At 44.9% G+C, this 24,514-nt stretch overlaps 3 protein-coding genes across 3 annotated transcripts in view; all 3 read right to left on the bottom strand.

Annotated features, from left to right (window-relative positions):
• Positions 1-9,329, bottom strand: part of tgfb5 (transforming growth factor, beta 5) — an 11,694-nt gene extending 2,365 nt beyond the window's left edge. The window contains exons 1-6 of the mRNA XM_083652140.1: positions 7,628-9,329; positions 5,846-6,012; positions 4,845-4,977; positions 3,920-4,030; positions 2,603-2,783; positions 2,008-2,161 (exon numbers count right to left, since the gene is read on the bottom strand). Of these exons, the coding sequence (XP_083508266.1) occupies positions 2,008-2,161; positions 2,603-2,783; positions 3,920-4,030; positions 4,845-4,977; positions 5,846-6,012; positions 7,628-8,009 (1,128 nt within the window). The 5' untranslated portion in view covers positions 8,010-9,329. The remainder of the gene's footprint in view (positions 1-2,007; positions 2,162-2,602; positions 2,784-3,919; positions 4,031-4,844; positions 4,978-5,845; positions 6,013-7,627) is intronic.
• Positions 9,330-11,000: 1,671 nt separating this feature from the next.
• On the bottom strand, positions 11,001-13,976 carry trmt112 (tRNA methyltransferase activator subunit 11-2). Its single transcript, XM_083652163.1, has 4 exons — positions 13,716-13,976; positions 12,858-12,959; positions 12,665-12,757; positions 11,001-11,435 (listed from the first exon to the last, which is right to left on the bottom strand). Exons 1-4 carry the CDS (start codon positions 13,788-13,790, stop codon positions 11,334-11,336), a joined length of 372 nt encoding a protein of 123 aa, XP_083508289.1. The 5' UTR covers positions 13,791-13,976; the 3' UTR covers positions 11,001-11,333.
• Positions 13,977-15,129: 1,153 nt separating this feature from the next.
• atg2a (autophagy related 2A) overlaps positions 15,130-24,514 on the bottom strand; it is a 36,053-nt gene continuing 26,668 nt past the window's right edge. Inside the window, exons 30-42 of the mRNA XM_083652129.1 lie at positions 21,673-21,896; positions 21,195-21,424; positions 20,684-20,819; positions 20,000-20,227; positions 19,661-19,762; positions 19,431-19,515; positions 18,898-19,051; positions 18,455-18,524; positions 18,286-18,368; positions 17,806-17,927; positions 17,505-17,659; positions 17,028-17,186; positions 15,130-16,893 (exon numbers count right to left, since the gene is read on the bottom strand). Coding sequence (XP_083508255.1) covers positions 16,657-16,893; positions 17,028-17,186; positions 17,505-17,659; positions 17,806-17,927; positions 18,286-18,368; positions 18,455-18,524; positions 18,898-19,051; positions 19,431-19,515; positions 19,661-19,762; positions 20,000-20,227; positions 20,684-20,819; positions 21,195-21,424; positions 21,673-21,896 — 1,985 coding nt within the window. The 3' untranslated portion in view covers positions 15,130-16,656. The remainder of the gene's footprint in view (positions 16,894-17,027; positions 17,187-17,504; positions 17,660-17,805; positions 17,928-18,285; positions 18,369-18,454; positions 18,525-18,897; positions 19,052-19,430; positions 19,516-19,660; positions 19,763-19,999; positions 20,228-20,683; positions 20,820-21,194; positions 21,425-21,672; positions 21,897-24,514) is intronic.

Raw genomic sequence — 24,514 nt, 5'->3', positions numbered from 1 at the left:
GAGACACATCTAGACTGTCTTGATTTTTCTCAGTTTGGCCTTTGCCATCTGATTTGAAAGTGTAAAGAGTGAGACAGGTGGGATTTGAACCAGTGAACAGCTACACACCAAGCAGGTGTTTATCTGACTGAGCTAGAGCCAAAGGCTGTCCAGCCTGTCCAGCTTATTGATATCAGTGTTCAAGCTGATGATAAAGAACCATGGCTCTAAGGTGGACTAAATCTTGATTTATGCTTTTGTCGCACGACACTTTTGAAACTGTCTCTCTGCACTTTTTTCTGTCTCTTCTGATGTGATATTTGTCGAGAGACGGTTTCAAAAGTGTCGTGCACCGAAGCCTAAATTGAAGCATAAATTAAGCTTAAATGAGGGGTCTTTGATATTACTATATGAATATGGTTATTGTCTATAACCATTTTTCATTAGTTCCCCTCCTAATACTTTAATGAACCAAAAAACGATCAAACTGGACTATACAGTATGCACCAAGCAGGTGGTATACATTAAGCTCTGAACACTAGTGCTAGTGACTACTGCTCTTGTAAAAAAAAAAATCTACTACTACTACTACTACACAGCCACAGTGGCAGTTTTTTTGATAGCAGCAAAATGTCTCATACTAGTCTCAATGCCAGACCCATGAGAGTTCTTACGCTGATACTGCATGCTGCAGATCTCTCTCTGGGTCTGGGACACTCCTCTCACCAAACTGGGAACGGAATCTTGGCCAGTGATTGGCGAGTGGTGGATTCACCATTCACCAATCAGTAACGACTTTGCGATCAGGGAGGCCCACCCTCCCTGAGACCGCCCATCTCACTGGCTCCTGCAACATCGAGCGTTTCAAACCACGTGCTACGACCTGTCACTCATTCAATCTCAAACCCCTAGACCCGCCCTCAAATAACAAGCTGTGGCTGTGAAGGGGCACAGACTCATTTATGTAGTATGCGGAGCGCAGGCTATAATACTGTTACAGTCCGTTACCCTCTCTCAGAGATATGACAATATGATTGTTTATACGTCGTACATATTATTTTCTATTTCTGGCTGTAATTATTGGAAAGGGTTTTTTTGGCTCAGGAAGTGATGTGACGGGAACGGATATAATGAATGTGCTCATGAATGTGTTCAGTCCTGAATGTTGGTCGTTATCGTTACAATAAAAAAAGTGCTCTGAGAAGGCATTATTTGGCCTCTTGTATTGTTTATAGTCGGATGTGGGCCGCGAACATTTTCGAGATTTTTAACGCTCTGTGAGAGAGTGTGTGTGCGCGCCTGTGTACGTGTACGCGTGTGTGTATGTGTGTGTGCGTGCGTGCGTGCGTGTGTGTGTGCGTGTATGTGTAGCTAAACCATAGGCTACAAGTCAAACGGCCCGTGTACCATATAAGCATATATGTTCTGCTGTGAAGCCATAATGGGCGGCGAGTGCAGCGAGGTGACAGCACATTTATGACCCTGGGGTTAACCAGCCTTAGCTAACCATGCTGTTCAGCCGCCACAAACAATGCACCTTAAGCTGCCTTAAGGGCCCACGTCAGCCACATTTCAATGTTTCTTTACCTTGAAGTCAGGCTGCCAGATGATTGCAGCCTGGTCCAAAAGCAGTCTTTTACTAGAAAGTGTGGTTGGTTATTTTATTGTTGTTTGACGTTTCAGAGGTTGCTATTGTTCTGACCTTTTTCTAATTGGCCAATCACAGATCGTGTCTGTTAATGTAATTTGGCTGTGTCACTTCCTCTGAGAAGTTACACGCCAACTGCCACTGTTCACGTTCAAAATATTGAGGAAACGATTTGTCGTGAAACTCAAGCTTGTAGCAAAATACAATTCGGCGAAATAACAGATTGCATCTGTCCTCGCCTGATCTTCCTGGAAACGTACTAGACAGTCACATCGTTAAATACAGAGTCTTTGAGGAAACCCAGTGCATCCCAGCTATTTGTGTCTGGAACCGCCAATCGACTCTCATCATACTCAAATTAGCGGCCAATAGTAGCTCACCATGTTGTAGTGGTTGTTGGCGCTCCAGAGGTAAGGGCAGCTGCCGGCGCAGAAGTTGGCTTTGTAGCCTTTGGGCTCATGGATCCACTTCCAGTTGAGGTCGCGTCGGAAGTCGATGTAGAGGGAGCGCAGACAGCAGCCCTGCTCTGAGTTACTGAGACACAGAGAAAGAGAGAGAGGGGGAGGGAGGGAAAGAAAGAGAGAAACCATAACCCAGAGCATGATTTGGACGCCCATGCTGGTTTTCAAGGTCTGGGGCAAGGCACCAAAGGTGGGTCATGGGAAAATGAAAATGGGTCACCGGATCTCTCTGGAGAAACTGCCACCAAAAGTTAATGACTATGCAAGGCTGCCAAACGTTTCCCCTGCAGTGTGAGGTAGTCTAAATAAAACATTGCAGGCTTGTTGGTTTGCAGTCTAAACACACGCTCAAAACTGTTAGTTTTGCCGCACAATCATCTGCAAAATGAGTTATGAGTCAGGAGGAGAAAAGAAAACAAATCTACTGTCATACACAAATATACTTCTGACTTATAAGACAAAGAAAATGTGCTGTGGGTAATCCCCTGTCACACGTGGCTGGCTGTGGGCGTACCGGGAGCAGGTGCTGGTGTCTGTGGCGGCCGCCCTCCTCTTGCGGTTCTTCTTGGCCTCCTTGTCCACCCTGTCGCTGGGCAGCAGGGTGAGGATGAGGTGGGGCGTCTTGGTGCTGAAGTCCGCCTGACCTTTGACCTGACCGGGCTTCTGCATCTGACGAAGCTGCTCGTCATCCACGCCTATGGGAAGGAACAGAACGGAGGAGAGAGCAGGGTGAGGGGAGAGAGATGCATCATACCCTTAGTAATGGATCTTCAGCACAACATAGACTGATGAGCTGCCAGGTTTGTGTTTGATCTCATGGTCTCTCTGGGTCTTTGCTGACCGATTTGAATACGAGTAACGAGATCTTAAACATTTCACCTCAATAAAGACCTTGTTCATTCAAGCCCCTGTTTGCCTATGTGGCAATATCAAGAATTGCTTTTCCTTCCCAATTGGAACAAATTGAATTTGCTGAGTATAAATCCTGAGGAAATTGCCATGATTTGTGTTCTAAAGTAAGAAGCACAGACAGTACACCATTCAGTAGTATCACAGAGTTTGGGAGAACAGTTTCTCTATTCTTCCTGTACCGTGTGATGGTGTCAGAGGATATGGATTATTTTGGAGGTGCCTTTCTGATGGCATCTTGTAATGTGGAAGATTACTATTGTGCCAAAACATCTTCCACATGTAATGTAAATGGCCCAACAAAGCCCAGAGTAGGGGCACACCACAGTCCCCATGATACAATATTATCACGATACTTAAGTCACGGTACAATATCATTGTGATAAAAGAAAACCTAGATATTATCTTTTTTCAACTGCAAATTATGTCCCCAAAGGAAAAAAACTTTTGTCAACACCTGTTTTATCTAATAAGATAGTTTCCAGTCTGTTCATCTCACTTCAATCATTTTTAAATATAAAGCTCCAAATTTCCCCAAATGTTGTTGTCTCAACTTGTTTTAGTGAAATAATTCAGATTCTTGAAATTTGCTGAGCATCACCAGGGTTAACATATAGGCCTGTAATTCAAGATAAGTCTGTGTTTTTATTTCATTGGGTTTTTAGCCATGGTTGCACTTTTGTAACACCTTTTTGTTGATTTGAGTGCATGAAGGCATTGTGTATTACTGCACTATTCTTTGTGAAATAAGTTTGAATGGCATAAAAACAAATCAGAAATTTGGCAAAATGTGGGTCCTGAGGCTAGACAAGCTGAGAACCACTGATATAGTCTGTATAGACAAGCTGAGAACCACTGATCTAGCCTGTATAGACAAGCTGAGAGCCACTGATCTAGTCTGTATGGTTTGAGTTGAACAAACCTGCGAAGAGGGCCTCCAGCTCCTCACTCTTGTTGGGAACGATGTTGTTGGTGGAAGGGACAAAGGTGCAGCAGGGGCAGTGGACGCCCAGCTTCAGGCCCAGATTATTCTCTGATTAGTTGGAGAAATTGGGGAGAGAAAGATGCAGATGGAGAACAACTTTGTCAACGTTTGTGCATACTACACAAATAAAGTCATAGTTAATTGTTCCACTATATTGCTTGTATAACCGCTGGCTCCAAATATGACACAGTTGGTTTAGCCATGGTGAGGTGATGCTACAAACCAGATGGTACATCAGCTACTTAGCAAGCCGCGACGGCCAAACTCTGCCAGTGCATGGCTCTGGACAGTAGGGGTTTCACAGACTAGTCGACTAGTATCAAAACCACTTGTCAAAACCACTATCTGTTAATCTGTTGTTTTAGGAATAAACAATATAAATAAATAAATAGAACAGATTTGTTTGAACAATCATTTTCTACATTATTCCATGTAAAATAAACAGGAATTTACGGTATTTAGAGTAGGAAAGACTCCCGTTTATGTTGTTACTGCAGTCAAACACTCTACAGCTCAGATACTGTAAGTCATTTGTAAACAGCCTCTCAGAGCCAATCAAGGACTCTGCTATTTCACATACCCCCAGGCTGGTCCTGGCTACATTAGTTCACCTTTTACTGGCTGTTTTTGAGACCTTTTTGACTAGGATTTATCATTTCTATTTGGTGAAAAACAATTATGATATATCTCGCGTCATATCTCGCGACTAGATTTTTCACCCAATAAAAATAGTCGACTACGTTGTTGGGAGAAGTCGATGTCTACTAAAATGCAGTAGTGATGAATGCCCTACTGGACAGCAGTTCAAACATCAGCAATGTTAACATGGATGGATGAGTATGTGGAGGTAGTAGAAGCTGACCTGCGTCTGCCAGCCAGTCCTTCACAGTGTCAGTGACCTCCACAGACAGCCAGGTGCCCTTGGTCCGCGGCTGCACCGTGCGTGAGTCGATATAGCGCTGTGTGGACGTGCTCTCCTCATCCGGCTTCAGCAGCTGACAACACACACACACACACATACACACACACACACACACACACACACACACACACACACACACACACACACACACACACACACACACACACACACACAGATATAAACACACAGTCACCACGCAGAAATCAGAAACTAAAAGTGAGGGGCTGCCTGCACTCTGCAATAGGCTAATTAACAAATAATTGGCATCATTCAACAATGGAGAAATGCATTCTCATACATATCAATAATAATAATAATCATCATCATCATCATCATCATAATCATAATCATCATAATCATAATCATAATCATCATAATCCACAAAGACCGTAATGTTTTGCAAATGATTTGGCGATCCACTTGTTATACCTTTGCGGCCCACCAGTGGGCCCCACAGGGTGGGAATGGCTGGTATATTATTATCAGCTCCACTGTGGTGACTGGTGGTGTGTGAGGATGCAGGTCCACCTCTCACTTCCCACACATCACACAACCATACAGCACAGAGCCTTAACATCACAACATCGTAAACAGTGATAACAACCTCTGATGATGTCATCAGGGATGTCAATTATGTTAACTCTCTTTACTTGTTTTTCTCTCTCCCCAGTCAGGCTTTGTGTCAAATTATCCCCTCGAGCTAAAATACAAAAACAGCTTCAGTGGATGGTAAAGATTGACTATAAAAAGCACAGTAGTCTTTCTGGGCTGATGCCAAAAATCCTTACTGGGAAAATCCAATATAAAACAGGAATTTACACACTTCTCCTGTAATTTTAACACATGCTTTGAACAGTTGTTTTCTTGTTTCTCCTAAAACACTCGGAACACGGTTTGTTTTTCCCCCGGTTGTACTCAGCTCTAAGTCTCTGGTGTTCTACCTGAAAGATCTCGACCCTCTGCTCTGAGGTCCGGGCCAGCGGGTTGGGAGCCCTGAAGATCCTGAACTCGGCCTTGACCAGGGTGCTGTTGGCCAGGTCCACCCCGCTGACGTCAAAGTGGACCACCCTGTAATGGGGGCTGGGGGCCACCGGGGGGCTCACTGCATCTGGAGGAGAGAGGATGGAGCAGACACACACATCAATAGAATGTGATATGGGGCAGAACAACAGCAATCATTATACAGACGTTGAATGGATATCGATTACTGAAATATGTTGTTTGGTTGAGTTATCTCCACCAACAGAGTTGGCTGGGAGGTCATCTCAAAAACTTATGAACAAATTTGGACGAAACTTTGTAGAAAGGTTGGTCATGGGCCAACTTAGAATTAACTTTCCATGCCCACTGGCTAAAAGGGGGCATGGCCAATCACAAAAAGACACTTAAGTTCCAAATGGATTCACGTAACACCACAACACTTTGTAGAAAGGTTGGCAGAGGTATGCACTATGCAGTCTGAGGCCTCTAGTATTAGTATTTGTAGTGTGAGCCTGATGTATTGTCTGGGACATAATTACTGATGATGAGTGGTTACAAAGTGTTTCAAAACCTTAAATGTAGGTTTGGGTTTAGTGAGCGAAGGTGTCTCATCAGATACAGAAATAAGCCAGCATAGGCTGCTGCAGCGGCCCCCAAGGTGGAGGTCTAAGCACCACCAGGGGGCCCCAGAAAATAATCATTTAATTTCCATGATATCCTCGGAAGAAGGTAACCTTGTGAGGCAGCTGGATTCATGTCAGATCATGAGATCACGATCACACGCAAATCCATCTTGCCACACTCCAGTCTATTGGTTTGAATCTGAACCACCAGTGGTTCACACCAATCAGCGACCTATGAGACAGCTACAGGCGGACTTTAGGTGTGACGCCAGCAAGAGCGAGGCCGTGATAGACAGATGCTTCATCCAATCACCTGCCAGGTATTTTTTTAAAGTGCCTGCCCTTTAAAAGTTTCCCGAGCGACTCGTTCCCAGATGGTTATGTGAAAACAAACCATGTGGCAGCGTCAGGTTCAGAGGAAGGCACAAATAGAGACATGTATAAGGATGACTGTTGTGTTCACTGTAAGCCACTGTCTGCCCCCTCCTGTATAAACAGTTATGTATTTCTGTACCAATGTTATGTAACAGCATAGATCCTCTCAGACATGCTTCCTTGGGACAAAAAGGGGTCTAATGTGAAACTCTTTGGGGATCCTGGACACCAAACATGTGGGAACACTTGTGCTACTGGGTAAATTATTGCCAAGGTGGTGGAGGAACATTTTACACATCCAACTATGGAAAATACAAAAATACGACACAAAATACAGATTGTTTTATCTGAGGTGGAACTAGTTCCTCTTTAGAGCGGCTTTAGAGAGGTGAGATGTCAGCATCTTCTATCTCCTTCTAATTATCTAAGTAATTATCTAACCTTCATTTGACCAGGGAAGGTAGGCTTCATAGTTAACACATTCACAACCACAGCCACAGTGAAGCCACTCTGGAGCACTTCAGATGTTAAGTGCCTTGCTCAAGGGCGCCCCAGTGGTAGTTGAGGGAGGGGAACATGTTAGTCACTCACTTTCTCCACCTCCTCATTTCCCCTGCTCCCTCTGCTGTCCCCATCTTGTCAAAGGGCCCACAATTCCTAGAGCACCCCTTATTTTGGTCATTAAAAGTTCCCTTCAGGAACCCCACCTTGAGAAGCACCGTCATAGAGAACACATGGACTCACTGGTGTCGGTGCGGGGCGGCAGCATGTCAATCCGCTGCACCTCCTTGGCATAGTAGTCCTCCTCGCTGCTCTCGCGCTCGCACGCGGACTCGGCCTGGCTCGCGCGCTCCTTCAGCAGCTCCCGCGTGCTGTTGTAGAGCAGCATGACCTCCGGGGGCACCGCGTCGGTGACCGGCTGGCCTTTGGTGGTGTCCGGCGGGCGGGGGATCTTCAGCTTGCTGAGGATCTGGCCACGCACCGCCTCGATGCGCTTGGACTTCTGCTCGTCCAGGTTGAAGGACTGGCATGTGTTGAGCCCCTCCACCACACCAGCCAACCGGAGCAGCAGCAGCAGCGCAAGGGGGGTGAGCCACATTGTCTGGTCCAGGGGTGGTCTTACCATTAGGCAAAGCTAGGTGACTGCCTTTGGCCCCACAAAAGACAGGAATAGGACTAATGTAAACTTATTTTAATCAATTCACACCCCTTTTTTGTTACAATAAATTATGCGAGTGAGATTTTGCCACTTGACTTTAAGCTCATTTTCGTTGTCACTGCATCAGTTTATTAAAAAAGATCCCCATTAGTTGACGCCTAAACGACCGCTAGTCTTCCTGGAGTCCAAAGTTGCTGAGAGAGAACTTAAAAAAAATGAAAGAAGCAAAGCTACTCAAGTTTATATATAGATAGAATGCATGAAAAAAAGTGAGTTTAGATTCAGGTGGGATCCAGGGGGCCCTATGCTTGCCTTTGCCTAGGGCCCCAAAATCACTAAGTTCGCTCCTGGTTAGGGAAACCCCACTCGAAGCAAGGTTACTCTGGCGGACTAAGATGAAACTTAAAACCAAGCATGAATCAATTATATTCTGGTGTAAGAGCGTGAAAACTGAAGCTAATCCAAAACTATAACAACTGTCTCCAAAACTAATTGAAATAGAGAAAACTGTATTTTCAGTTAGTCTTTAGGTCAAATCCACGTTCAGTGGAGTGGAGTAAAGTATGGCAGAAGTACTAGCTACATCTGACACCTATGAAGGTAATTATGTAGCATTTTGTCACCTACATGTACCTTGCTGGTTTTAACCGGACACAATAGCAAAACAGCAGGACACATTCTCTCAAAATATTAAATAAAAAATACTCATTTTTGGGGAGGGGAGACATAACAGGTAGCAAAACTCTGTCTGAAAAGCATCTAAAACAAAACTAAGTTTAGCTCCAAATGAATTCAAATTTAGATCAAAGTCCCTTTCAACTTTTGGCTGACACTTTAATTTCACGCTCGTGCGCTCAGAGGCCCCGGTGCGCTGTCCCCGGTGCGCGCACCCTGTCCCGTTCCACTGCGCACTCTTATCTGCTGTAAAGGTGAGAAGAAATGTCTACCGCACTCTGTCCGATGATTCACACTTTCATCCGTGTCAGGCTTCCGTAGGCCATCCTCGGATAAATAATAGATGTTCCAGCAGAGAAAGGCATCACAGGAGCTCAGCCCATGTCGCAAATCCTCCAAAAAACTGATCAAGTTATGTCAAAGTGGCCTCAGGTCCTTTTCCCTCCACGAGACTCATTGCTGAAACAGAAATGTGGTCCATACCCAGGTCCAAAACAGCTACTCAAAGTGAGGGGAAAAATGAGAGAGAGCGAATGAGTATATAAAAAGCAGCCTGCACTAAAACATTAGAGAAAAAGTTGATTTACGTGGGGAAAGAAATGGCCTGGGTCTGTTGAAATCCCCTCACATAAACACCAAGACAGAGCAGTCAAAGTTCTGAAATCCCCTCAGGCAAACATCAAGACACAGCAGTCAAAATGAGGCGACATAAAAAGGCGTGACAAAAAAAAAAAAAAAAAAAAGCTTTATGAAAGAAGTCCCTGTGCTTTCCAACCACCTCCAGCAACGGTTGAATAAATCACAGATCTGTGCTTTCAATGAGTCCCAGCCTAAAAGCTCTCCCGAGGGCAATGCAGGAGTGAGCGATGTGACAGCATTATCCTGCTGCTGGCTCCTCTGGAGAAATCCACAAAGCTCAGAGCATGGAGCAACAGTGATCTGAGGGAGAGGGGGAGGGAGGGAGAGAGAGAGAGAGAGAGAGAGAGAGACTGACTGGATGTGTGAGAGGTGGTGGGGTGGGGTGCCACCAAAGTGATGGGAGTGTATGATTATGTAGGCAAGAGGCATGTCCCGCTCACCAGATGACGCGCGCGCGCACACACACACACACACACACACACACACACACACACACACACACACACACACACACACACACACACACACACACACACACACACACACACACACACACACACACACACACACACACACACACACACACACACACACACACACACACACACGTTTGCACCACCCTCTCTCCAAAGGTAAATATTCCCCTGTGGGCATATCAGTTTTAAACATCATTTCACATGAAGAGGGGAACTAGTCTACCAAACTGGATGTATTAATATATTCTCACTGCCTGCCATCTACAAACTTAAGCACCTCAGTGTTCAAATCCACTTATGTCCATATTCATGCCCTAGTTTATTAAAACCACTCCGCCAACAATCTTTTTCCTTTTTTTTATCTCTTTATTTCTCTTGTCGAGCTTTCAATCTTTCCTGCTCATTGTTAATTACAGCAGAGGAGTTGGAGAGGCCCGTTAATCTGTCAGGGGAGGCTTTTATTGCTGCTCTGCTGCCAACCCATTATACCGTTATTATAGTCATGGGTGCAGGCCTGTAATTGCCCTAAGTAGAAGGGAAAGGTAGGAGAGAGAGAGAGAGAGAGAGAGAGAGACTGGGTTTATGGTCAGGGCCACACCCCCTCGTCTCTCCTGGCACGGTTTCTAAAAATGATAGCACCGCCTGGGAACAAACATGCTCCTGCCCCAACTTGACTGTGGCTGTATCAGTATCAGACAGTGAGTCAGAGAGCGATGGGAACGCTCAAGACTTGGTTCGTCTACGTGGAGCTGAACTCTGTGGCAATCTCGACACACACAGACGCAGACACACCGAGCGAGGTCGGAGCACCCGGGATCAAAAGGAGGCCGCCCTGGTGGTGGGTAGCTGCACTGCGCGCTGCAGCGACCGTGTGGCTTTTCAAAAAAAGACTTCCTCAAAAACAACTTTTAGCCCGGCTGCTGCTGCTTCCCCCTCCGCCAAACCTCCGCCTCTTTCCTCAAAGTCAAATATAGACGGGCCACTGCCACGTCATCTGGCCCTCAGCACTTTTCTCAACCCCGACAGAGCAGAGGGATGTGGAGTTGAGAGATAGGGTTCAGAGCCGTTCACCCTCAACACACACACACTGCACCATCTGTACTTTAACATGTCTGTTATTCAGATCACAGTGAATCTACATTTTCCACAAAATCAAAACAAATTGGGAACATACGGTTTTATTGGAAAAGAAAGAACCCGAAACAGTTACAAAAATAAATAAGGGTAAAACCACCTCTCGGGGGAACATTTCCATCGAATATGCTTCACGTCTCTGTCCTCCCGGGGCAGTTAGCCATTGAAAAGCCTCAAATGTCATAACTACAATCAACCCTGTACCGCATTTCCTCGTGGTACGCACTCAAACCAGAGTCCAGGTTCTCCTCTCTGGATCCCCACGGTGCCCTTTGATTTAACGGTTCGCGGTGAGGTTGTGTGTGAGAACCGGTGATGTTGTATGCAAGGTCCACCAGGTGTAATTACATAGGTAAGGGGCTCCCGGCTACACCTCGTCTTCACTCAGCAGCATGTTGGGGACCCCTCTGGAGATGGGGAACTCACGTCCAGACTCAGGACACTGCAGACACCCCTCGATGACCTCCACCTGCGACACACACACACACACACACACAGTTAGACATGAGTAGCACAGATGAACCAGTAATATCATAACCCCAAGTTGTGTCTATTTGCTATATCACCACCAGAGGTCCTCGTATAGCAAGAGACATAATTATATTGGGTCTGCATAATGTCTACACAGCAACAGTATTATTAGTTCCTGATCTCTGTGTTTATCACATTGCCCGACAGTGAATTACAGACAGCAAATCAAGTGTATGATGTCAGTAAAACTAGAATTAACTGCCTTGTGGTTGTATGCCAAGTTACAGTTTACATCCATGACTCCATGTCTATCCAGACTCATAAAATATATAGTAAAGACTCTAATAAAAGGAATTTCCTAAAAAGGTTTTTTTTTTTTTGCTAAATTGAAGTTATCACTAGTATGTTGACATGTATGATTGATTCGAGTGAATAATTTCCAGTTATAAGCATGCTGACTTCACTCAGAGACTATTTTTACAGAGGAGTACAGAGGACTGATGGAGAGCTTCATCACATGGTGCAACGGCAATCACCTGAAGCTCACTATCAACTAAACCAATGAGCTTGTGGTGGACTAGAGAGGAACAGGAGGCCCCCTCGTCACCCAGGGAGATTAAGTCAAGAGGGTGGACTCATCCAAGTATGGATTTGGATTTCATGTATCTTGGGGACCAAATCAATATAATGTCATTATTAGGTCAACTTAAAGGATTTTGGTGTCTGCAAAATTAAGTAACAGCACTTCCAACGTTTTTGTAGAATGACCCGAGACGGTTTTCTCAGCTACAGTGGTAAGCAAAACATTATGATCTCACGCTGAAGCTGACCTTTGAACTTTTGGATAGGAAACATCATCACTTCATCTTATCCTATTATACATTTGTGTAAAATGTTGTAATGATTAGCATATGAATTCTTGCGTTATGGTCAAAAACATATTTTGTTAGGTCACAGTGACTTTGACCTCTGACCTCTGACCACCAAATTCTAATCAGTTCATCCTGGAGTCCAAGTGGATGTTTGTGGTCAATTTGAAAAAAGAAGAGGAAAAAAAAATCCCTCAAGACGTTCCTGAAATATCGCGTTAACGAGAATGGGACAGACGAACAACCCGAAAACATAATGCCTCCTGCCATGGCTGTCGCAGGCGGAGGCCTAAAAACAGTGAGACCAGTAAAGACAGGTATGGTACTGGCATGCAGCAGTAGGTGATGAGCTGCATACCTCCAGCAGAACTCGGTGGACTTTCTTCAGGAAATCTTCATTTTTTTCGTAGTCCGGCACCAGATCACCGGGCAGGTCTTGCAGGTGGCCCAGCTGTGGAAAGAAAAGGGCCCGATAAGAAGAATTCATGGTGCTACACACAAACCACAGCCGTCTGACACAGGACCAGAGGAGCTCTATTCGCGTGCCTCACCCCCTCAGCAGCTTGGACCAGAGCACTCCACTCCAGCTTGGGGATCATTCGGCTGACGAACTCAGGGTTGAACTCCACCTCGTTCACCTTCACCTCTGTAGCCTGCTCACAGCCACACAGGGAAAGAACACCACCACTCATTAGTGAACTTCTTCCAGTTCCACTATTATGTTACAAGATATACAAGAATTGTATAAAAAAAAGTTATGACATGAATTTGAACTAATTTGTGGGTATTATCACTAGCATAATGCATCCATTTCTTGTGTGTAAGAAATAATGCTTGCTGGGGCATCTGGGTAGTGTAGTGGTAGATTCCCTGCCTGCCTACCAACACGAGGGTTGGAGGTTCGCACCCCTGTGTTACCTCTGGCTTGGTCGGGCGTCCATAAAGGCACGATTGGCTGTGTCTGCGGGTGGGAAGCCGGACTAAGGGTACGTGTCCGGGTCGCTGCACTAGTAATAACTAGTACTAGTACTAACCGGTCGTTACCCCTCTCCTCTTATTTGACAGTTAGTTTCTGATCAATGCCAGAACCATTTCCTTTGATTTTAGTGAGCAAAAGGTTGATATTAACAATACACTGGACATCAAAGCTATTCTGTTGGGGAAAAGTTAACACTTATTTATTACTTAAAGTAACAAAAAAACACATTAACGAGTAGCTACTGACTGATGATGAGTAATGTGTGCCTTTTTGAGCAACGTCCTACTCCTAACCTAACTTGTTTGTACTGTCTCCATACAACAATATGTGATCTAGATCTACTAGAGTAAATACAATCGGAGTCTAATGACTGATTCGTTATTTTTTGCAGCCAGCTAACGTTACGGTAGCAAACGTCAGAGCTGTTTACCTTGATGAGCAGCGGGTAGCCTTTGGTGACGCCTTTCACATGAGATGTCAGCATGTTGTGCGTCAGCAGCTTCATGTTTTCGGCAGATATATAGACAGACAGATAACGACTGTTTGATCTGAAAGGTCAGAGTAAGCCTCCGATGGAAGAGTAACCGTTAATTAGCGAACGTAAACCGATATTGAATTCACATCTATCGTCTATCACACTAGGCTAAAAGGCGTTTACATGCGGACCGGAAGTCTCAGTATTGTGCATTGCTTTATAAGATCCCCCGAAACTTCTACTTCTCTTCCTTTGGTTCCTGGTTATAATGTACCGCGTAAATATTGAGAATGATCTACAGAGCACGCCCTCTAAGTACAGAGCACGCCCATAAGCGAGAAATGGAGAATTAAAAATAATAAACAACCGTTTAAGGAGAGTGCTGTTGTAAAAGGGATTCTAAAATCTCTGTGTGTCACTGGCTTCTCTGTGGAGGCAGTATCTGTCTCCCTGTTTCCCCCAGTGCTTCCTTCACATTTATTAACTGTCAGCATTGGTCAGCATTACATTTTCTGCCTGTATGGCATTGGCAAAAACACAAGCAGTATATAAATAGGCTGTCAAGGAACTACTGGTAGCACTTCACATTACAGCTTAGTAACATGATAATAGGGGTAATAGTGTGATAATAAAGATGTAATAATTATGATATACCATGTATATAGAAAGGTAAAAGCTGTTTCATCTCAAGAAAAAGGAACACCTCACCCTGTAAGATCTAGAGGCTACATTTTCCTCTCACCTGTAGTAGTATTTATCCATCTAGATCGCTTTGTGAGAATATGTAAAACATGCCATATTTTATTTATTTATTATGTAACATTTTCTTGTTTGGGAAGGAGTGCTTTGGACTGTTGTTTGTTTGAGGTGCTCTTTAGATAGAGGGATTTGCCTATGGGCATGCCCTGAGTCTGTACTTAGGGGGCATGCTCTGTACTGGCCCCAGCTGGAGCTGGATAATATTGTAAATATTGGAACTTCAGCATGACATCACGACACCGCAAAACACCCGGAACTGCGGCAGTTAACTAGTATGAGGTGTGCCAAACAAACGTTAATATCTCAAAAACTATACATCACATCGCTTATATTTTGACATTCTGAGTGAGAGCAGAAGTAGCCCAAGAGTTTGATGTATGATGCATGTCATATTAAAGTTGTGTGAACTGTTGTTTTTTTCTAAATGTAAACAGGGTCACCCGGCTAGTCAGACGCTCAAGCTCAGGCTCCATAGGGTCCCATTGCCGTTTCCACCCAGTGACGCCGGTGTAAAAAAAAAAAAGAAGCTGATCAGCTAATCCCTCGTATATCCGAGTTGATCAAAGAAAAAAGATTCAGGCAAATCAGTTGTTCAGTTTTTATACTCAAAATTTTATTTTTGTATTAATTTTTTATACTCATTGTCTTTGTATTATACAGGGCATTCATACAGCTTATGATATAAGTAAATAGTAATTACACACAAGAGGTGTAACAAGTACCAACCTGTCACCCTCACAAACATGCATAATGTGCGCGCACGCACACACTCATTCTCTCTCACACACACACAAACATCTCGTAAAACACATTAACAAAACAAAGGTACAAATGTAAAACTTTTTTTTTTAACCACAAAACCCAAATTTCTCTTCCTCCATCACCACCAGATTCACATCCTCACAACTGTTATTTTGAAAATGAGTATGGTATGACAAGTAATACTAATGTTGGAAAAAAATGGAGGAAGGCAACTAACAAAGAACACCCCAGGCCCCCTCTCGAACTCTCAACAGAAACCGAAGCACACATATAAAGACTAAGCACTGAGATCAGTGCCTGCAGCATACTGTTCATAGACATTAAAACAAATGTGCCTTTGTGGAACAGTTAACATCCAATGACCAATGCACAATACCGTCCATTTGAGGCTTCATCTGATCTCATGTTTCTATTCAGTCAGGATATATGTCAAGTATGTGAATGAATGTGAACCAGTATTTATTATATAGTAGAAGGGAGGATATAGGACTGAGGAAGACAACAAAAAATATTAAAAGAGGAAAAAATAGCACTCTGTAAGCTTTATGGCACAAATGACAACATTGGGGGGCCAAAGTTGAACCAATCACATGGCGTGGTCAGGGTGAAAACCATCTGACACTGCAACCTCCGGAGGTATCTCAGCAAAAGGCACTTCATTAGAATAGCCTCCCTGTGCCACTATCAGGATCTCCCAGGAGAGACTGGACATCAATAACTGATCCAAGTGGACCAAAGTTGGGGGGGTCACTCTTCACTTGTCAGTTCACACCATGCACCTGAACAAGGTGAACTGATATGTAAATTCATCTCCTGGAAACCCTTTCCTATGATAATGTTTCAGTTCACATCTAGTGCTGGCTGAATTAGATCACGGACAGACCCACAATCCCAAGTAGAGGGAGAGCCACTGATCAACATGTTTCTTATGATAATCCCATAGCCCTGGTAGGTTTAAGCTAAAAACCATGAAGTCAGCTGAGCGGGATGGTGATATGTTTGCATACTAAACGAACGGTGAGAAGAATCTGCATACTAGTGTACTAGTGGCGGAAGGGAAAAGAGCAGATCTCTTGCTGATTGCATCAGAAGGAAAAAACAAAAGAACTTGAATCTGTACTGTATGTCCATGTGAAATGGAGCCATGTAAAATACTGTCAGTCACTGCAGTAGTAGTTAGTCTTTTTTTCTTTCTTTTTTTGCATTGGAACACACTCTCAGTCTCTCATTAATACATACAGTACAGACACACATTCACTCCCTTGAGTCTTTCCCAAACCATCATCACACGTACGTACGTACATGCACACGCACACACGCACACACACACACACACACGCACACACACACACACACACACACACACACAAAGTGATCACTCTTGGCCCTCCTCTGTGCGCCATTTTAAGAAGTCCTCCTTACGGGCATCCGGTTTGATCTGGTTGCGCATGCCGCCTAGCAGATTGGAAGTGGCTTCGGAGGCCACTATTAGGGGACGGACCACAGTGGGCAGGGTATGCCGCAGGACACCGCCCACAGCGCCGGGGAGACCTTTCTGCTCGTGGCCGCGGGTCGCTGCGTCGCACAGGGTCTGAGCTGTGTCGATCACTCCCTGGAGAGCAGAGAAAGAGATGGGAGAATGAATGTATGAAGAGGCAGAATGTGTGGCTGCTGATTTTGAATCCTCCTTTCTATAGAAGGTAACCTATCCACTGGCTGTTTGACAGGGTAGGTTAGGGGACCCACCTCTCGGACTGTGTCGTAGGCCTTGGCCACGCCTTCTCTGAGGTCTGCAGGCTGCTGGGCTCGGCGGGGTCGGCTGGAGGGGCCCCGGCCCTCGGTGATGGCGTAGCGTGTCAGGGGGGGTGTTGGAGACAGGATGTCATACACAGTCTCTGCTGTGGCCTGCAGGAAGGGCACAGGGACACCAATAGGGTTAAAAGTGATTTATGTAGGATTCAGGACAAAAACAACCACAACCTACATTCATACTAGAAATATTGCATGCTTTGCACGCTCATTTTCTAGCGTGTCGCACGCTTTGCGTGCTTGCCTGTTCAACTGCACTTCATGCATGCGCAGGTGAGCAAACACACCCAATGTTTCACAGTCATGACCTGCACTGTTCCCAATCACCCAATGCCAGACACAAGCCTCTTCAACTACCGTATTTACTGTATCTCCACCTAGAACATGACTAGGTATCCTTTACAAGTCTAGTACCTGTATGGCCTGCACCAGCCTGTTGCTGAGCTCCAGAGCAGCCGAGGCTGTGGAGGTGCCAAAGGACGCTGCCCCCCGCTGGAGACCTCGGATAATGCGTCCGTCTTTCCTGTACTGCTCTATTGGCATCCAGAACAGATCCCGAACTCCGTGGACTAGAGAACCACACAGAGACGAAAAGAGAAAAGAGAATGACCCATGAGATAAAAGAGGAAAAACGAGATATGGATTTTACATATCACCTAAGATTACACAGGGTACTACAGAGTGTTCATTAACGCTGCAAGCAGCATCAACTCACAGAGCTGGACGACAGAATGCATGGGGCCAACACCTCCCAGAATTCCCGGCAGCTGATTCTTCCTGATGTCCGTCAGCCATTCGGTGACAGCATACTGGATCACTTTGTCTACGCCCAGGAGGCTAGGAAGGGTTGTGGGAGAAAGCACAAGGAGTTACAAGAAAAAAAGAAAACCCAACACCACAAGATGATCTAGTCTAAAAAAAAGTCTGAAGCAATATTCAAAAGATTTCAGAAGTTATCAGTTACTTTATATTGATGATGCAATTTAGAGGCTTTTCTTGTGACTTTTGGGACATTTACAAATTAGAGTAGAGATGATACCTAGTGAAATCCCAAAGTTATACATGTCACATACCAGTACCAATATACCAAGGCCATACCAGTAATATGTAAACTGAAGATCAGTGCTCCTAGTTAGAGAACCTCTTTCTTGGATCTAACAAATGTCTGTGTTGGTGGAGACGCGTGTGTTTCTACCCATGTCTGCAGCAGAGCCTCTTCAGCTTGAGTTCTGAGCAATTTAACTGGGCCAGGCCAATCAGAATGCCCGCAAAGGTTCCCTGGGAAAGCAGAGCAGGTCAAAAGGTCAGGAGTGGGAAGGGTTGCCTAACCATTTGCTTGTTAGTTTTGCTCTCTCTTCTCTCACCTGTTCAATGACTACATGTTTGCCGTGATAGTCCAGCCAGATAGGCACTTCAGAGGTGAAACGGAACTCCCTGAAAACATGGTGTGAGAGAGACAGAGTGAGAGAGAGAGAGAGAGAGAGAGACCACATCAATATTGAATACTTTTAAACCTTTCTTCACCACAGAAAGGCAATTTACTTATGTGATAAACACTGTTCATTTTGTTTGTTTAATTTTCAATGATAGAATACATCATTTCCTACACTTGACAGCAGGCAGTTCCTTGATGCTGATGTCAATTTAGGAAGTCTGAGAAATCAGGGTCCATCGCCAAACCCTAATTTCCCCAAAGCTGAGGTGAATGGTATTTTCAAGTAGGAGGCTTGTGTCTACCAGCTTTCCCATATGATGTGAATGAGGCATCAGACTCACAAAGCCTTGCTGGAAAGACGTGTTTGCATACCGGAAGTAGATTGGCTGGTCAGAGGAGGAGGTGGATCCAGCAGAGGAGGAGCTCTGCTCGCTATAGGTCGTTTCCACAGAGGCTGTTAGGTCAGGTCCCAGACCACCAGCTGACTCCGCCTCCTCAGATGACTTCTGGGAGGGGTCTGCCTTCACTGAAGAGGGATGGAGAGAAAAACAGCCAAGAGAGAATAGTGAGGAAAATGGACTACATACATGCTCAAACATAAACGGACAATTATTATAACGTTGAATTAAACAAAGGGTCTCAAATAACAAAAGCCACTTGCTAATTTATAACAGGGAATTTATACATTTTCAGCAGGCCTCGGTCTCAAATAAATCTAGGATCAAATATTGATTGGTTTGTCAATCACTTGTGGCATCTTCCTCCTGCAACCAGTGATAATTGATCTCACCATGGGGACAATTTCAATCACCTATTGTCTGATAAATAAAACAGCTCTCAAAATGAAGTATAGAGGACAAGTGATGAAAAATGGAGAGACAAGGATATCAGAAGAGGCAGCTCACCCTCGGCTGCAGGATCCACAGGCAGGTAAGGGTTAACAGAGGAAGCTAGATTACTGAAGAAATCCTTCAGGAAGAACAGCGCGTCCTTGAGAGGAGAGAAAGAGAGTGTGGGTTAGGTGTGGAGTATCCCCTGGGCAGGGCAGGGCAGGCCACATGTACTTTGACTGAGAGGAGGTTTGGACTAGGCTCTGGAGTAGTTATCAGTGTTTGGTCTCTGGAGCCGGCAGTACCTGGTCAATGTTGAGTCGTAGGGGCAGCAGGCTGACTCGGAGACAGCACTCTGGACCCCCGAGGCCCGACTCTGGACACACCTGCAGGGCCTTCACTGTCAACTGAGACGAGCAAACACACACAATCAATATCAATCAATATAATCCTTGGTAGTAGTTTTCCTTTTAACCTGCTTGTGGTACGTATGAGATGAATGAGGTTTAACACATCAGGGTGGTTTTAGACCCTGTCAGGTACAATTTAATCATTGAAAACTCCACCCATGTGGCATTTCAGTAGGATAAAACTCTCTGTCTATCCTGCTCTTCCTCCCTCCCCTTTCCCCTCTTCCCTCTCACCATATTGGAGTGGGCTCTGCGAGGCATGCTCTCACTGGTGTAGAGGTAGAGGAACTTGTTGATTTGCGAGGAGGCCAGTCGGTCTCTGATCTCCAGCTCCTGGACGATGAACACCTGCCTGGAGAGGGGTTGTTCCCCGCCTGGACCCACCCCGACCCCAGCCGCCACCAGACCCTCTCCCTCCTGCCCAGCCACTGCCGCTGCATAGGACTCATGCTGGAAGGACACCTGGGGACGGATCAGGAAGAACATCGTTTAAATCAAGGGGTGCCGTGGGAATTGAGTTGTCGGTTGCTATGCTTTGGAAAGTACGGACGTATCTGTAAACCTGTTAATGCATTGAATGTCTAAAAATCCAATGGAAGTGTTACAAATGTGAAAATCTGTTACTGCTGCATCATTCCATTCCATTGACATGCCAAAACAAATAGTTTTCCATCTTTTTTACTAGTGCGCTGAAGTTTTCTTATTAAATCAGAGTTGCAACAAAAATCTATCTTGTAATAGATATAACATTATATATAAATGATATATTATTATTATATTAATAATAATAATCGATGCACAGTTTGCAGCACATAAATGCATTGTGGATTAAACAATCCCAGCCTGCACTTGATGGGTTTGGATCAGATACCACCCCCCCCCCCCCCCACACACACACACACACACACACACACACACCTTGGTAAGCTGGATCTCCATGAGCAGTGAGTGCTGTCGACCGCTGCCGCCAGCCCAGCGCCAGGAGTTCTGGGGACGGGAGGAAGGCACAGAGCGGGACGGGGAGCCACGCACACCGGCTGGGACTGAACGACCCCTGGATGGGGGGAGGGACGAGGGAGGAGGGGAGAGAGAGAGAGACAAAGAGGGAGGGAGGGAGGAGAGGTGGGAGAGAGAGAGAGAGACCGAGAGAGAGGGAGGGAGGAGAGGTGGGAGAGAGAGAGAGAGACAGAGAGAGAGGGAGGGAGGGAGGAGAGGTGGGAGAGAAAGAGAGACCGAGAGAGAGGGAGGGAGGAGAGGTGGGAGAGAGAGAGAGAGGACAGAGGCATGGAGAGAGCAAGGGAGAAGCAAGACAAAGCTTAAACAATGCAAGCTCTCGTAGAAAAGAACAATGACTATGTATATATTGGAGAAGAAAGTTAATCTCTGTGCATTTGGGAACCTACTTATAACTCGTGCGTGTTTGTATTACCTATTTACGTGCTGGGCATGTATGGAGATGGGCTTGCCCCCGAAGTCCTTGCCCCCATAGAGATGCCAGACTACAGAGACCTCCCGCAGCACCACCCTGCTCTGGGGCACGGGGAAGCGGCTGGGGGCCCGCAGCAGGTCCGAGCTGCCCCGCGGCCTGGAGAAGTGGCCGTCCTTCAACCTCACGGGCCCCTGGGACAGCACTGTCACCACAGGCTCTCCATCCTTGGGCTGGGGGAGGAGAGGGATCACTCATAAAAATCACAGCTTCCACGTGCGGTTATTATGTGAGGAAGCATTCAGTTAAATTCTGCAAAGGTGACATGCTGTGAACTGACACCACCGTCCCCGTCTGGCAGCGTCAGGTAAGACATGCTGTGGGTAAAAGTAACTTTTAGGGGAAAGAAAGATTGAACAGGAACATAAAGAGAGACGAGAAGGAAGGAAAACCGTAGAAGAGGAAAAGTGAATAGTCTCACAGGTATGCCCATGCCAGGAGCCTCCAGGATGCAGAAGTCATCATTGTCGGTGGAGCCCTCGGAGCCTCCCTCTGACATCACATCCGCTTGTGCCTCGGTTGCCGTGGCAACCAGTCCGTCAAGCTCAGACTCCTCCCCCTGCAGGACGGATGGGCGTTGCCTGGAGGCCTCACCGGGGAACAGGTAGACGGAGACCGGCGAGCCTCGTGGCACGGAGGGGGAACCTGGACAAGGACTGAATCAATCACTTTCAGAAATCAACTACAGTAAGACGTCCTGCTGCTGTGAACACACCTCAATTTACCACAGTGACGTAAAACCTCATTTACTACAGTAAGATGTCCTGCTGCTGTGAACACACCTCAATTTACCACAGTGACGTAAAACCTCATTTACTACAGTAAGATGTCCTGCTGCTGTGAACACACCTCAATTTACCAGTGACTTAAAACTTAATATCACACTGTGTGCATACATCAGTTTTGATGCATAAAACCTTCATATTGGGTGGGTTAATTTGATGACCCAGGGCTTGGGGTGTTGGTTTTCCATATTTCTCACCAAGCAAATTCAGGTCAATCAGTTACAGTAGGGCGTCACAGTTTTACATCACTTGAGAAAATCACTTTCTACTTTCTATTGTATTTTTTCTTTATCGAGTATCTAATTTATAAAAAGGAAATAAAATTAGTAGAATGATGAAAATTCAGATGATGAAAAAGAGAAATTTTCTGTGCCCCCTGAAGACGTTTGACAATGACTGATTTGTGTTCAGGACAACACTGACAGCATATTAACTCAAAATCAAGCATTTTTACTGTATTATTTTAGAGTTAAAGTCCCACATTTGTACCTTGAAATGGCTTCATTTCTGAAACTGCAGGTGCTGTAAAAACACATTGCTTCATAAGTTCTGACAATGACTGTATTCAGGATAAGCCTGACGCCACACACCAACCCAAAATCAGGTCATTTTTACTGCATCATTTTAGAGAATTTCAAAGTTAACGTCGCACATTTTTACATTGAAATTACTTCAAGTCTGAAACGGAGTGCTTTAAAAACACATTGCTCCATAAGTTCAGTCTTTACCAGGACCGATCATGCTTACTGTCATGCATAATGTCAGGCACCCCCCCCAATGCCAATTCTGAGCCAGGAAAACCCCTGTTAATGATGATTATTTACATTTTCTTGAGTTTCCATACAACTTCTTTGATCCTTCTTATACTCAGAAAGTTAGGTCACCACCAAGCATGCACTGTGGGACTGTACCGTTATTATGCTAGCCTTATGTCAGTGAGAGAATCAACAGCATCCATTATAATGTAGTAAACCTGCTACAGTACCTGGCTCTAAAGCCTCTTCTTATAATGTAGTAAACCTGCTACAGTACCTGGCTCTAAGCCCTCTTCTTATAATGTAGTAAACCTGCTACAGTACCTGGCTCTAAACCCTCTTCTTATAATGTAGTAAACCTGCTACAGTACCTGGCTCTAAGCCCTCTTCTTATAATGTAGTGAACCTGCTACAGTACCTGGCTCTAAACCCTCTTCTTATAATGTAGTAAACCTGCTACAGTACCTGGCTCTAAAGCCTCTTCTTATAATGTAGTAAACCTGCTACAGTACCTGGCTCTAAACCCTCTTCTTATAATGTAGTAAACCTGCTACAGTACCTGGCTCTAAGCCCTCTTCTTATAATGTAGTAAACCTGCTACAGTACCTGGCTCTAAACCCTCTTCTTATAATGTAGTAAACCTGCTACAGTACCTGGCTCTAAACCCTCTTCTTATAATGTAGTAAACCTGCTACAGTACCTGGCTCTAAACCCTCTTCTTATAATGTAGTAAACCTGCTACAGTACCTGGCTCTAAACCCTCTTCTTATAATGTAGTAAACCTGCTACAGTACCTGGCTCTAAACCCTCTTCTTATAATGTAGTAAACCTGCTACAGTACCTGGCTCTAAAGCCTCTTCTTATAATGTAGTAAACCTGCTACAGTACCTGGCTCTAAACCCTCTTCTTATAATGTAGTAAACCTGCTACAGTACCTGGCTCTAAACCCTCTTCTTATAATGTAGTAAACCTGCTACAGTACCTGGCTCTAAAGCCTCTTCTTATAATGTAGTAAACCTGCTACAGTACCTGGCTCTAAACCCTCTTCTTATAATGTAGTAAACCTGCTACAGTACCTGGCTCTAAAGCCTCTTCTTATAATGTAGTAAACCTGCTACAGTACCTGGCTCTAAACCCTCTTCTTATAATGTAGTAAACCTGCTACAGTACCTGGCTCTAAACCCTCTTCTTATAATGTAGTAAACCTGCTACAGTACCTGGCTCTAAAGCCTCTTCTTATAATGTAGTAAACCTGCTACAGTACCTGGCTCTAAACCCTCTTCTTATAATGTAGTAAACCTGCTACAGTACCTGGCTCTAAACCCTCTTCTTATAATGTAGTAAACCTGCTACAGTACCTGGCTCTAAAGCCTCTTCTTATAATGTAGTAAACCTGCTACAGTACCTGGCTCTAAACCCTCTTCTTATAATGTAGTAAACCTGCTACAGTACCTGGCTCTAAGCCCTCTTCTTATAATGTAGTAAACCTGCTACAGTACCTGGCTCTAAACCCTCTTCTTATAATGTAGTAAACCTGCTACAGTACCTGGCTCTAAACCCTCTTCTTATAATGTAGTAAACCTGCTACAGTACCTGGCTCTAAACCCTCTTCTTATAATGTAGTAAACCTGCTACAGTACCTGGCTCTAAACCCTCTTCTTATAATGTAGTAAACCTGCTACAGTACCTGGCTCTAAACCCTCTTCTTATAATGTAGTAAACC

The sequence above is a fragment of the Poromitra crassiceps genome (genome assembly GCF_964638095.1).
Source record: "Poromitra crassiceps genome assembly, chromosome: 15".
NCBI lineage: Eukaryota > Metazoa > Chordata > Actinopteri > Beryciformes > Melamphaidae > Poromitra > Poromitra crassiceps.
This window is presented reverse-complemented; position numbering and strand designations above follow the sequence as displayed.

Coding starts and splice junctions, on each gene's coding strand:
- trmt112 (XM_083652163.1), bottom strand. CDS start 13,790: ATGAAGCTGCTGACGCACAACATGCTGACATCTCATGTGAAAGGCGTC. Junction 12,960..13,715: donor GCTACCCGCTGCTCATCAAG/GTAAACAGCTCT, acceptor GGCTGTGAGCAG/GCTACAGAGGTGAAGGTGAA. Junction 11,436..12,664: donor TCCACCGAGTTCTGCTGGAG/GTATGCAGCTCA, acceptor TGTGTGTCGCAG/GTGGAGGTCATCGAGGGGTG.